Consider the following 15,205-nt stretch of genomic DNA (forward strand, 5'->3'; position numbering starts at 1 on the left):
ATATATTAAACTGTGTTCCGAAGATGAACCGAGTTCTTAGGGTTTTGGAACAACATGAGGGTGAGTCATTAATGACATAATTTTCCTTTTTGGGTGAACTAACCCTTTAAGTAGCTGGGGTATATTTGTAGCAATAGCCAAAAATACATTGTATGGGTCAAAATTATACATTTTTCTTTTATGGCAAAATCATAAGGATATTAAGTAAAGATCATGTTCCATGATTACATTTTGTAAAATACCTACTGTATATATCAAAACTTAATTTTTGATTAGTAATATGCATTGCTAAGAACTTCATTTGGACAACTTTAAAGGTGATTTTCTCAGTATTTTGTAATTTTTGCACTCTCAGATTCGAGATTTTCAAATAGTTGTTTGTCGCCCAAATATTGTCCTATCCTATCAAACCAAAAAGCTTATTTATTCAGTGCTCAGGTGATGTATAAATCTCAATTTTGAAAAATTTACCCTTGTGACTGTATTGAGGTCCAGGGTCACAAACAAATCAAAAAAATAGTTGCATACATCCTTGATTTCCCCTACTTCAAATCAAACAAATGCGCATACTTAAATTTTGTTAATCAAAAGACAATATCATTAACAGAGGCTCTTTCTACGGTATTGAAAAGTATAAAGTTATCATAAACCTCAAAAGATATCTTTTTAAATTTGCTGAGATTTAACTTAGTATTTTAACCCAGCTCTCGGCATCCGAATTGTCATTCAGTCCAGATACAGTCTTAGCATCCAATATCTCTGAAGAGAAAGGGGGTTGGAAAGTGCTTGAATGGCAGTTTACACCAAAGATGCCAGAACATGAACTTTATTTATTTTGATTGGGCAGCTTTTCTCTTCACAACAGTCTGGAGCTTCACTGCATTGCCCATTTCAATGTGGAACAAATTTAATGCTCTATTTGTGTCATCTTCCCAGGGGCCATTGAATAGACAGCAGGCTGCATATTACCCTCATTTATGGTAACAACCAAAGATCAGAAACAAATCTGTAAAAAGTTTTACTATGAAAAAACTAACATGAAAGTCTAACATGAAATAATAAAGATAGTGTGAGTGTTTTTACGAAAGAGCTTAGGGAATCCCAAAGGAATAAAATACAGTTACTTTGTTTTTTTGAGCAATTACAATGAAATAGGAACCAAAACACATTATTTGTGGTGGGTATATAAGTACAAGAATGGAGAATATTTATATAATGACTGTCTGAACGAAGCATTTCAGTCATAATGAGTGAAGCGTAATCCCTCCAAACTGTCCTAACATTGCCATGGATTTACTCTGGGTCACTTAATCCATGGAGGAGAACGCTAAAGCTCATTGTAATTCTGGACTGGCTGGAGGATCGAATTGAAAGTGTAGAAGGGTAAATTGGGGCGAAAACATAACATAATGGACAGTCTTAATTGAAGTGCTATAGAATGTAAAGATGTAAATACCCTATCAATTTCAATTAGGGAAGTGGTCCTTGTTGCCATGAAGTTGGTTCCTATTATACTCTAAACCTTTGGTTTGAAACGCTGCTTTGTTTGGTGATGTGGGGCAGGGGGTGATTAGGTGATTTGTTACTCATTGTAGGAGTAAATATCTACCACCATAACCGGGACGCCCTCAGGGTAAAGAACATGGATGACACAGATGAGCACCATTCAATTGTTTTTGCTGGATCGCCAGGGTGTTTCATTGGACAGATTTGGATTTCTCGCAGGAGGGGAAACCCCTGTGCCCCTGCGCCCATGGTCTCCTGACCTGCTTTCAGCATTTCACAACGAAAATCAAAACGAACCCCAAAATCACTTCAGTCCAATTGCGCTTTTGCCATCATTCTGTTTCGTGAGAAAGTCACGTGTTGTGACATTGTGTTCACATGACTTCATCTTCTAGCCAATTGGATGCCACCTTTCAATCTGAGTTAACCGAGAAGATAGGGTAAAATAATTTTCCCTTTGACTGTCGTCCTGTTTTTATTAATCTTTTCGCAAACGTCGAAAGTGGTGGCCATCTGTTTCCAGTAGCACACAAGGTAAAGCCTCTTTTCAAGCCTCTATTATTATTGTTTTCTGAGAATGTTTCAGAAGGATGTTTTGTTCTGAATTTTCATAATTATATGCATTTAAGATTTGAAAGGCAATGGAAAATGATAAAATTCTTAACATGTATTTGTATTACTTTCATTGAAAAAAAAATATACATGTTGACGTTATACATAATTTTGGCTGATCATACTATAAATAGCTTTACAAAATGTAAGTCTAGATGTTGATCTACAAAACCTTTAACGTATCTGCTTTGAAACTAGTTTTGTTTTCGAGGCCGACCGCAGGTCAAACATATAATTAATTCATGAATCGCTACAACTATTGTTTAAAAATTGAAGGTCATTGTTTGGAAATGGTCAGATTTGATTCTCACAGACATTCCTAAATGAGTCACTACACTTAATTAAACAAATACAAAAGAGCAATGTGTGTTTGTAGAAAGTGTGGCTATCTCTTGGAAAAATCGGTCAATTAGATGCCCTTTATTACTATCTTACTGCTGTCTGCACAACGTGTACATTTAACTGAGCTTATGTAAGATAATTTAATTATTGGGCAATTACCACTAGACTTGTCTATGGATATCTGCACCGTCTTTGTATGTGACAGACAGTTGAGGTGGCACTGCGCCACGGAATTGACTTTGATCAGATCTGAAAATATCTGTACAGTCATTATCCTGATTATCATCATCATAAAACAGCGATATCAATTCATGCTCTTGGATTTACTAGAGTGTTTCAGGATATGTGGTTCTTTAGGGGATTTAAATTTTAAAGCCATTTTGGCAATCTATTAATATGCAACATTTACATAAAAAAAGTTCTTGTTAATTTGCAGCACATGGTATATCAATTTGCAATGTCTTTGCATGAAAATGACATTTGTAACTTTTCTTTAATCAGATAATGGTTTATGTCTTATACCAGAACCTCCTCTGCAATATTTGCTTGACAATGGCTAGACAAAAGAGATAGACCACTGCAAAATTAGGAATAATTTTCATTATTTTACACTGCTAGAAACTATCAAACAGAGAAAATGCTTTACAGAGACAGTGACATGGTGGAATTAGAATCTTGATCATTGAAGATACATGTTAGCTAAGTTTTGTAATTCTTGGCTGAATCACAAGTTTGAGAAAATTATTTTGTTTTCTTGTGACTCTTTTTGAAAACTAATGAGTAGGTTTATTAACTTTAAACCACCTTCCTAAATGCTGTCACTTTGCATTCAATCACAATTATTGTTTATAAGTTCAGCATACAAAAATAATATGTTACCACAATACAATATGATATTATAAGACGATAAAAATATTTTTTATACAACAAATAAAATAATTCCCCTTCATACAGTGTGTGTTGCACATCAGCAAGTTACTAAAAACAAATAAAAATGGACATGTATATAATACAAATAAAGTGGTCTCTCTTTAATGGATTCATTGTTAATATCTTCTTTCTGTATGTAATGCAGTTCATGCCTCAGTAGGTTTAAATAAGAGACGTCACTCTTTATTGGAACTAAAACCTCAGTCGCAATGCAGTGAGGGAAGACTCTCTTCTATAACAATTCATTTTTCTACATTGAGCGCCGTGCAGAGATGCGCAATGGAAATGGGGGGAGCTTTTTCTGAGCATTGCTCAGCCATGCACAAAGCGTGCTTAATTTGATAGCCGCTACAGAGGAAGAGGCCAGAAGCTCTTTAGTAGAAAGCTTGACCCACTTTCCCAATCAGATGTCATGAGCAATGCTGCTCTTTCAATGTTGCGCACAGGCCAAAATCACTGTCGGTGCTTCTGAAATTAGTGGGGGTGCTCTAATATTTAAACTGTGGACATACTGTAATGTGCAGGCCACAGCACCTCAGGTAATGTGTATTGTACCACCGGTGTACTGTAAGTACTACAGTAGCTAAAGTAGACTATACATGGTTGAATTTTTAATCAATTATTATTTTGTATTCAGTGATAGTCAGTGAGATCTGTTTATAACTACTGTACTTACTATTTAAAAAAGGAATCTGGATTCAGCATTGTTTTAAACATCTGTTTATTAAAGCATGAACTTTTGTATAAGTGTGTGTTTGTGTGTTCATGTGTAGAAGCGATGAAAAGATGAGTTTGAAAAAGAATGCGTTTGCTAATTTGAAGCAAACACGCCTCAAACGGTGCCATATGTGGCCATTTTGTTTTCTACACGACCTCATAACATCAGACAGAAGTGAAACTCTAATTAGACATAACAATGCAAAAACAAGGCTCCTATCCACACTCCTTTCCTCTGAGGCATTATGGATGCAAAAGTATTTCAGAATAAGACCTGATTCATCTATGATGCCCTTGGCGCGAAATAATGCCATCTGTTTCAACCTTATTGGCCCTTATGAAATTGTGTAGTGTATAATCCTCCCTCATGATTAATGGCTAATCCCACTGTTAACATATCTCTTCTTCAAAAATGTATCTTCTGTTTAACGTGCTCTGAAGCTTTTAAGATTTGAATTCATCACAAATTTCTTGAGCTTTTGAGAATTGAATACATCAGTATGTGAACTGTTTCTACTTTGACATATCTTTCGTCCTCTTCTTTTATATAACCCATGAGGTTTATTTATTTGCCATCAGTTTCTGGTCTTCTAGGCCTGGCACTGATCGTAGTGGATTTCTGTAGATTATTTTTGCTGTTAAGACTAGACACCAACCCCTGGATGTTGTTAATCTGGATTAAAGTATTTATGTAATCTGACATCCTGTTGGAGATTGGAGGACATCTGGCTGCAGATCTCATCCATCTCTGTGCCCTGCTACCTCTGCCTGCTGGTCTGAGATGGACAGAGCAACAATCTAAACGTTTTTGGATATGCAATTTATTGTACATTAAGTTTAGAAAATTTTTAACAGTCTATTCTCTCTTATTTCTAATAAGACAGCATTTTATTATTTATTATTTGAGCCAGTCACCTAAGATGTGAAATGGTGCAGCTACAAGATAATTATGTCCTGACATGCTGATAAACTATAAACTGTCTGATAATATTACTGTAATGCACACGATCCCTTAATTAGTGACTATAATATATGCTATATTTTATGCTTTTAAGAGCCGTGCAAGATGCATTACTGGCAAAGCATCTACTACAATCTAATTAAATACATTTACTTTGTAAATTGTTTTTATTTAAACTGATTTAGTAAATAGCTATTTCGTATAATAGTAAATAGCTATTTCAATGTATTATAATGTCTGATGCTAAACAACCAAATCTTGACTTTTGCAACCTTTGTTTCTCTTATTTTGACAATATGAAATCTAAAATCATATTTACTAAATAGAACAATTGCATTTTACTCAAACATTACTTCACTGATTAGAAAATGTTATGTGAACTCAAGTAACTGATTATATCAAGAGGGATTTATACCGAATGAGTTACAGTAGATTTCTAGTTCCCAGCTTTGCTTTAGACTCAGTAAGAATATAACCCTAACCCTAACCCTAACCCTAAATGTTTAAATGATTTGTTTTGCTAAATATCAGAGGGGATATATGTTAGTGTTCAATGTTCTGTTATAAATGGGTTAAATGGGTTTCTGTTGCTTCTGAGTTTTGGGGGTTACCATTGTTCTGAAGAGTAGAGCCTTTTGGTTGATAATGGGCCAGTGAATAGTAAGCTAATATTTATGTTCATTTATTTAAAGACCAGTAACTACACTTGCTCATAATGCAGTCTCTTGATTAGTTATGTTATCAAATGAATATGCGTTATTGCTAGTTCATTTAATATTTTTTAATTTGAATGGTTTCCTCTTTTTCAGTGAGCTCAAATGAAATAAGTCCACACTACACATTACTATTGTTTTTTTAAACCTTAAATGGATTGAGGTAACCAATTTCTTGAAAATGAAATGAGTTATCCTAATTTGATGGTTTTTAATCTGCTTGTGTTTCAAAATTAAAATATGAATTTGAATGAATGCTCTGTTTTCTTCTTTCAAATTTGTAGGTGACTGTGTGGTGACCACTGGCCCCTGCATTCCTAAACTGCTCCTGTGAGTTCCTAACTAATTCAACCAGTCCTGAATCTTCACCATGGAGCCCAACAAAGTTCAGTCTGAAGGAGGGCTCAATGTCACTCTGACTATCAGACTCCTCATGCACGGCAAGGTAAAAGAACAACATGCCTCGAATCAAAAACTTCCACATACACAATTTACTGCAGCATGGTATTCATTCCACCAGTCATAAAGAACAGATTGTGGACATACAGTACTACTTTATTATGTAAGAGGACAAAAATGACTCTCCTAATCTCATAGGATCTTTCCAATCACAGAAAATGTTTTAATGCTACTTGGTTTCACATATTTATTTGTGTTATGCACCCATGTCTTAGTTAGAATGTGCAATAAATGTAAAATAAACACATTATCTTTTTTTTTTTTATCTTGCAGGAGGTTGGCAGCATTATAGGCAAGGTAAAAATACACATTTAGCCACCAAGACAATGCATACAAATACCTGAGTTTGTAAAATTCTCTTTTGTACTGTATGAATTGTAACATGTATTTAGTAGAAATTTAAATTGTACAATCATTAACATCTGCATTTAATCAAAAACGTAATTACTCTATACAGAAAGGGGAAACTGTGAAGAAGATGCGTGAGGATGTAAGTAATGTCACAAATAATGTTAGTTGCTGTGATGAGTGTAACATGGTTATTAACAAACAATGCAAACTGTTTCTACAGAGTAATGCACGCATAAATATTTCAGAGGGGAACTGCCCAGAGAGAATTGTTACCATCACAGGACCCACAGATGCCATATTCAAGGCCTTCGCAATGATTGCATACAAGTTTGAGGAAGTATGAGAACTTTTTCTAATACAATTGTTAGTAAAACCCCAAAAGAAATCAATTAAAACTGTAACAGTAATAGTAATTGATGTTTTGATTCTACATAGGATATCATTAACTCTATGAGCAATAGCCAGGCTACTAGTAAGCCTCCAGTAACTTTGCGTTTGGTGGTGCCGGCTAGTCAGTGTGGCTCTCTAATTGGGAAAGGAGGCTCCAAGATCAAGGAGATGAGGGAGGTATGTTCAATCTTAACATTTCTTTATGATCCACATATTTCATAAAGTGGGGCAATTATTGTAATGCACACTAAATGTCATTGCAACTCCAAGATAACAGCAAAACTATACTCTTTTACTTGGATTAAACAGGAAGTATGGTATTGCTTTGTTCCAAGGGTTTCTATCCTGGCTAAATGTGCTGTGCTTGGTCTTCAGTCTACAGGGGCTCAAGTGCAAGTGGCTGGAGACATGCTACCCAATTCTACTGAGCGGGCAGTCACTATCTCAGGTGCTCCAGAGGCCATTATCCAGTGTGTGAAGCAGATCTGTGTGGTCATGTTGGAGGTAAGGAATAGAAAAAAGCCAGATGTTTTGAGGTATACTGTAGTTCACCCAACACTCAATCTCATGTTGTTCCAAACTTGAATGGTTTTCTGTCTTCTGGTGACAATTCTCAAGCTGAATATAATGAAGAAATAGAAATCTAACACTTTATCGCTTTTCAGATCAAATCCAAACATTGATCAGCACATGCATACACGTGCTGTATATATCAAATATTGCAACATAAACCTCAAGCATCAATTAATGTTAAACCTATAAGCATCTACTGCTTCTTCTACTTTCTATTATAATTTGCCCTCACTTTTTTCCTAATTTTTGTCTTTTCTATGTTTATTTGATTTCCACTGACCTTCGCCAGTCCCCACCCAAAGGTGCCACAATTCCATACAGGCCAAAGCCTGCCACTGCACCAGTCATCTTCTCTGGGGGCCAGGTAAGAGCAGATACTCTGACAGCACCAGCCACAGCCAACCTCAGTCTGTTACTGCAGCATCAGCCTCTGCCTGTAAGTATGGTCCAAATACACTATTACATCTACAGGCATACAGTACAGTACATACAAACATACAGTACTACTAGTATATAAAAATAAACTAGTGGGACGTGAGCCATTTGCTTAGATAAATTCTTATATTTTTGCTTAGAAAAGTCTTATGATATGTAATTCTAAGTTGTAAACAACTCTACATATACCTCTTGAGGTGAGAAATGTAAAATGTAATTGTAGTACTTTTGGATAAATTAATTACTTGAAGATATAAAAAATGCAGAGGAATGCAGTTACATTTTAATGCAATTCATACACTGCAAAAAAATAAAAATAAATAAAAAATCTTAATTAAAAAAATTGCAGCTGTGGTTGCCAGAATTTTACCGTAAAAAAATATGGTAGTAACATTTTAGTTTTTATGGTTTTAACTTAAATTTACATTTAAATACCGTGATTTCATTATTAACTGTTATAATGCTAGTTTAACAACATATTGAAATCTGTTTGTACATTTGTAATACACTGATGACCACCAAAAGCAGGTGTTGATGAGAAAGTCACGATGAACCAAAGCCCATCACTAGCAGCTATTAACAAATATAGAAGATGCACAGTGTAATTCACACAAACACTAAATACCATCATGGGAACACATGAAACTAAAGTAACGCAGTAAACATTAGTTTAACAACATTAGATGTAACATAAAACCCTAATGTACAAAATTTATAAGAAAAAAACTAATAAACCCTGTTATTTCAATAAAAGCAAAAACAACAAAAACATCAAATTTTAAATGTAATGCAGGGAATACTGGGGATGTCAGCTTACAGTTATTTACTATAAATTATACAATCTTCTTAACTTCCTAAAACGGTGTACTACCGTAAAATGTAATGTCCAGTAAAGTTTTTTCACCATATATCCACCTTTTTCCTGAGTAACCAATAAGCGGCACCGTGAAGGATTCTAACTTCTGTTTGGGTGCTTTCATGTTCCAGTCTCCTTAGAAATACATGTTAAAATGGGATAACATTTTTATATTAAATACAACTAAATATAAAAATTCCACATTTAATATTTGATTATTATTAAACATGATTACAGTGATTTAAAAAAAAAAATTATAATAACAATAATTGCTTGTGTACATACTTCTGCACATTGACATTTATATTGTCAATTTGTACATTGATATTGACCATTATGTACACTGAAGATTCTGCCCATCTCTACCTTAGGCCTACACCATTCAGGGACAATACGCCATCCCACACCCAGACGTGAGTACAGTGTACCTTCTAAATCCTTTTTCCCTCTTTAGTGTAGCATTCTTGTTAACCTTAGCTTTTTCTTTTCATGACCTGCTTTATTAAAATCCATACAGATGAAAGAAGGGTCTATTTTTATGTGTTTTTAATAAAAGACAGTTGTATATTTGATTTCTCACAGCTTCCCATTTTCAGTGTCTAGATGAGTTTGTGAAGGTCCAAGCAGGATTCCTTTATTTAATCATAACTTCTTAGGTGTACTGACCCTCCTCCCTCCCCCAGCAGTTGACAAAGCTCCATCAGCTGGCTATGCAGCAATCCCCCTTTACCTCCCTTGGACAGACCACCCCCGCTTTCCCTGGTACGTACCCAACCCTCCCGCTACACACCCTTCACTATATACCTGTAGGTCTTTCATTCACTTTTCTTTCACTTATCTTTCACTCTTCTCCCCCTGAATGGGTTGCATAGTAGTACCTACTGTAAATGGTACATAGTAGTACCTTTTGAAAAGATACCTACCAACGAGAACTTTTGTAGAGTGTATAGAAATGGATAGAAACATTCCTTAGATGAACAGGCAAAGATATAATATCAAGAAATGTCCTTCACTATAAATAGGAAATGTATTTAAAAAAATTAATAAAAAAAAATTCTGTGGTTGCCAGAATCAACATATTTTTGTTTTACAAAATAATAACAAAAATAATAATGTACCTAACTTAAATTTTAAACTTACATTTTCAGTATAAATAAATAAATATACCTAACTGATAAAAATAAATAAGTAAAACTAAGTATAATGTTTATTTCAATTCAAAATACTCAATTCTAAAGAATTAAATAGGGAATTCTGGGAATGTCAATTTACTTTTTTTAACAAATTGTTATGTATATGAAATGTACAGTATAAGGGACAGTATTTTACTTATTAAGAGTATTTACAATTACATGAAATGTCCCTATACATTAATACAGTTTTTCTCTGTACATAGTACAAGGGAACTTACTGTTAAGTAATTAACATGTTTTTAGTCTTTACCATTAAAATTATAATACATTTTATATTGTACAGTTTTAACATGGTTAAAATTGTGGGGAAAAAAATCTGTGTTTCTCAGTTCTTCGGCTCTCTTTCTGTTTCTAGGTGTGGATGCCAGTTCACAGGCCAGTACTCATGAACTCACCATTCCAAATGATGTGAGCATAGTCCTTTGTCTTCATTAATACATTGGGCTACTGTAAAGAAGAATTTAAGGAAGAATCGTTGATTCTGACGTCTATCTGTCTGTATGTTTCCAGCTAATAGGTTGTATAATCGGACGTCAAGGCACCAAAATTAATGAAATCCGTCAAATGTCTGGGGCTCAGATCAAAATTGCTAATGCCATGGAGGGGTCATCAGACCGTCAAATCACCATTACGGGAACACCTGCCAACATCAGCCTGGCACAGTACCTCATAAATGCCAGGTGAGATTCAAAGCATGCAATGACATGTAACTGGTAAAAACAGATGTATTTTAGTACTAAACTAACAATTTTAATTGTAGTACTTTTTTGGGAAAATATGCCAAAAATTAAACAGAAGAGTATTATGTTCACCAAGGCTGAATTTATGTAGCCTAAAAAACAGTCAAAACACTAATATTGTGCATTTTGAATAAAAATCCTTTAATTTGCAAAAAAAAAAAAAAAAAAAAACGTTTTTACGCTTGCTTGAGGTGGTTTTGACTTGTGTGAAAAAGGGTTAATGCAAATAATGTGAGACTTGCATTTGCGAATAAATTGCTTCAATGCGAATCAAAAAAGTCATGAAACTTTGCGCTATGGGACGGCAAAACCTGACTATACAGTGGAACGATCTCATTGCCTAGCATCTGAACTGTTGTTATGGTCATTCTGAAATGCTGGAGTAAAGTATGTCGTCAAAGTCTTTCTGTATAATTGCCTCCTGAAACTGTCTTACTTGACTGCATCCCCAAACAGCAGGCATCCACCTCTGAAAGCAATAACCATTTATTGTGTTTCGTCTACTCGCTCTGAGGTGGAAGTCATTTTTTTTGGTGATATATAGTGCCAGTTTATCAAGAAGTGATCATTTTGTTCTCTTTGACTTGTTGGATGGAAACGGTGCTTATTCGCAAATGTTTTATGCGATATTCCAATTTTGCGCATAAGTTAAATTCGCAACTTTGGATGGAAACCAAGCTATTGACTCTTATTTTGTACATGCTTACATATTGTTATTTCTGCAGGTTCAGAGATGTGGCAGCCATGTGGACTGACCCTTCAACCATGACAACCTCCTGAAGTCACATTAGGCTCTGTTTCTCGAAGACGTTCTGGTCTCAAACTGTTTTCTGGCCTCATCAGTGTTCTTAAAACCTAGGAATTGATATAGTCAGACATTTGTGTCTCAGGATTGGAGAACTACATTTAGTGTAATTAAGCCAGTTCAATTTATTCATTCCATAGAATAACAGAAAAACAAAACATACTGTAGCTTCACCCAACTGGGGCCTCTCTGCAAACTGTATTTATTGTCTACATTCAAGGTCTCTGCAGTAAAAAGTATTCTAATAAGCAACCTGTATTTAGGAAATTTTGGAATTGTGTCTGTGTACAAGAATATGATGCATTGTCTTATTAATTAGATAATAGTTTTGAGTTTTAGCACAGAAACTTAGCATGCTGAATGTCTAATAGTTGTCATTGCTCTTATTTATTTAAATATTTTCTCAATATTTTACAGTACTTTAAAAATGTATTCAAGTTATCATACATGTAATGTGAGCAATAAATTGTATTAAAATATGCTTCTTTTAACTTCAGTAAGTGGTAAAACAGGTGGTTTAGAAAAAGAGGTATCTAATTTCCTGTTAATTTTAATTATGGTCACACCTGTGTTTATAATTTGTAAGAAAAAATATATTTCATACAGCGCATGATATCCATTTTTTTTTTCTGGTCCTGAAACAATTGTCTGTTCAACATTTGTATAATTACAAACCAGGTGATCTTGTCATGTGTGATTTAATTATTTAGCCTTTCAAAAAAAAAGACCTGATTGTTTAACTTTTGACATTTTACTTGGCTAAACATTATTGATGTAGACCGTGCTTCAAGTAATTGTGATAGTTTCATGAAGCAATGTACTTTGTTTACATCTTTGTTTAATGCTGTCTTGTGCACTGCAATAATCTGAATAACTGAAAGTGTCAGACATAAGTAGTCTAGACAAAAGTAAGATTAACTAATTCATCAGTGGACCACAGAAGAATTGACACTTTTTGGCAATGCAACTGTGATTATACAGTAAGGAAGCAAGTAATAGACGTTGATTTGAATGTAATGATGTGACTTTTTAACAGGTCATTTGCCGTTAAGCTTGTCAAATGTACACCCAGTTCCAGATGGATGAAACAACAGCCTACAGTTTAAAACACATGCTCGAGGTCTTTAGGTTTTCTTTTCGAACTTGTCTCAATAGCTAGTGATTACATTGTGAGTTAGATTCACAAGCGGTACATCTACTGTATATGCTCTGTGTTAACAGTTCTCAGTTCAGAATGTTTATTATTTATATCAAAGAAATGGGCTTTGATGAGTTAAAATGTAATGTATAGTTATTTAATGTATGCATTTTGGTGTTGACTTATATTTAAGATTTTATGTGATGATTTACGTAACATAAAATGTCATTTTACTGCATTGCAAGTTAATATGTATTTGTTATTTCTAGTGGCTAATAGACCATTAATTGTGTTCCACTGACACAGTGACTTTTGTATATTCATACCCCAACAACAGGGTATGAATTTACAAGCATTGCAATTTTGAATGTCTTAACATTCATACAGTATGAGATCCATATAACCAGTTATAAAACCAAAATGAGTGACGCTGTATTTCTACTAAACTAATGTGCTTGGTTTATTTAGTCTTTTTCTTCTTCGTTTTATAAAACTAGAAGAAAAAAAATCCATGCAGACTACAGTCTAGTATTTCCCATAAAGAAACATTGGTTTCTATGTTTGCTGCTGAATGACTCATGGTTTGACTTCATATTCATATTATTTTTATTTTCAATAAAGTCTCTTGATCTCACATGGGTGCTGTTCATTTTCCTTGATAGTAGTAGTTTTTCAACACTTCAAAGAGATTAAAATAGCTAGTGCAAATCCGTAAAATTAAACACTATAGACATGAAACCGTTCTAAAAATACAGATATGTGTCATTATCAAGATTACCTACATGTCATGTTAGTGCCTAATGTACAGTAAACCATGTTAACTGTGCTGTAGTCTCACATTAAGTATTAAATTCTTATGGCTCTCTATGTTTAATTAGTTACCGTCTATTAGAATGTGACAAGGATGCATTTTCCATTTTAAATTAAAGGAAAACTGTTCTAAAAGTTGTTTGTCAAGTTATATCAGTAACGGAAGCACATTTAGCATTTTAATTTATAATTTCACAGAGCATTCAGGAGATAAATGGAGCATGTGTCTGCGACAGCTGCGTGAAGAGAAGTACTCAGTGGTAAACACTGCCACCCTGTGTTACCTACCACTGAGTAGAGAGAAGAAAATGAATGTAAAGACTTCTTTGGCATTAAAAAGATTGAAAGCTGTTTACAATACATATCATAGCACAAATATGATAATTATGGTAAAAGCATTAAACGGATGGTTCTTCCCTTAATAAAACTGTCATTGCTTACTCATTAATCCTTATGCTGTTCCAAACCTGCATGAATTTCTTTATTTTTTTGAACACACACAAATCATTTGGGGGGTACTGTTTTGAACAATACAGTGGCATGCAGAAGTTTAGGAAACCCTTGCAGAATCATCAGTGAAAATATGAATACTTTTTAAAAAATAAGAGAGATCATATTAAATGCATGTTATTTTTTATTTAGTACTGTCCTGAGTAAGATATTGTACATAAAAGATGTTTACATGTATACCACAAGACAAAAAAAAATGCTGAAGTTATTAAAATAGCCCCATTCAAAAGCTTGGGAACCCTTAGTTCTTAATACTGTGTGTGGTTACCTGGATGATCCACGACATGAGTCCCTTGTTTGTTCTGAACAGTTAAACTGAGAACTGTTCTTCAGAAAAATCTGGTCCTGCAGGTTCTTCAATTTTCCAGCATCTTTGCATATCTGAACCCTTTCCAACAGTGACTGTATGATTTTGAGATCCATTTCTTTTACACTGAGGACAATTAAGGGGACTCAAACACAACTATTAAAAGAAGGTTCCAACATTCATGATGCAACATGATGCTCCAGAAGGAAACAAGATGCATTAAGAGCTGGAGGGGTTAAAACTTTTGGAATTTGAAGATCAAGGTAAATTGTATTTACTTTGTGTTTGTGGGAAACAAGTATCTTTTGTTGCTAACGAAGGGCAGAACAAAATTGAAAAAAGAAATTATATTTCAACAAAATATGAAAAATCTTCATCATGTTCAAAAGTTATAACTCTTAATGCATCTTGTTTTCTTCTGGAGCATCAGTGAATGTTTGAGCCTTTTTTAATAAAATAATGACATGCATTTAGTATGATCTCTCTTATTTTGTTAAAATTATTCACATTTTCACAGATTCTGCAAGGTTTTCCCAAACTTTCGCACGCCACTGTACTTGAGGGGGTAGCTAAATGATGACTGATTTTTAATTTTTGAGTGAGCTATCCCTTTAAATGTAAAAAAAAAAAAACTACAACTAAACAATAGGCAATAAAGAAGGATATAATAGGCTTCTTGGAGCTAACCTTAGAGAAGAGTTAAAATGACAATTATGTGACGAGACATTAAATGCCTGTTTTAAAATGATTCTGTTAAAGTCTTTTTTATGATCTATTTGCTTTTATACCTTTTATTTCCGTTAAGTTTATTCGGGATTATTGGCAGTATCAGCATGTCTTTAATATATTTGTGTTTT

General features: G+C 34.1%; 1 protein-coding gene across 1 annotated transcript; it reads left to right on the plus strand.

The window, feature by feature from the left end:
- The first annotated feature begins 1,623 nt into the window (after positions 1–1,623).
- Positions 1,624–13,355, plus strand: LOC127959755 (poly(rC)-binding protein 3). Its single transcript, XM_052559126.1, has 13 exons — positions 1,624–2,040; positions 6,066–6,226; positions 6,514–6,537; positions 6,698–6,730; positions 6,812–6,928; positions 7,027–7,158; positions 7,357–7,485; positions 7,844–7,990; positions 9,217–9,258; positions 9,532–9,607; positions 10,394–10,446; positions 10,549–10,718; positions 11,504–13,355. Exons 2-13 carry the CDS (start codon positions 6,152–6,154, stop codon positions 11,556–11,558), a joined length of 1,053 nt encoding a protein of 350 aa, XP_052415086.1. The 5' UTR covers positions 1,624–2,040; positions 6,066–6,151; the 3' UTR covers positions 11,559–13,355.
- Positions 13,356–15,205: the final 1,850 nt, after the last annotated feature.

Source organism: Carassius gibelio, chromosome B6 (genome assembly GCF_023724105.1).
Source record: "Carassius gibelio isolate Cgi1373 ecotype wild population from Czech Republic chromosome B6, carGib1.2-hapl.c, whole genome shotgun sequence".
Taxonomy (NCBI): Eukaryota; Metazoa; Chordata; class Actinopteri; order Cypriniformes; family Cyprinidae; genus Carassius; species Carassius gibelio.

Bases quoted from the DNA above. Each gene is read 5' to 3' on its own strand.
- LOC127959755 (XM_052559126.1), top strand. From the start codon at position 6,152: ATGGAGCCCAACAAAGTTCAGTCTGAAGGAGGGCTCAATGTCACTCTG. The intron at 6,227-6,513 runs GTAAAAGAACAA...TTTATCTTGCAG, and splicing joins GACTCCTCATGCACGGCAAG to GAGGTTGGCAGCATTATAGG. The intron at 9,608-10,393 runs GTACGTACCCAA...TTCTGTTTCTAG, and splicing joins GACCACCCCCGCTTTCCCTG to GTGTGGATGCCAGTTCACAG.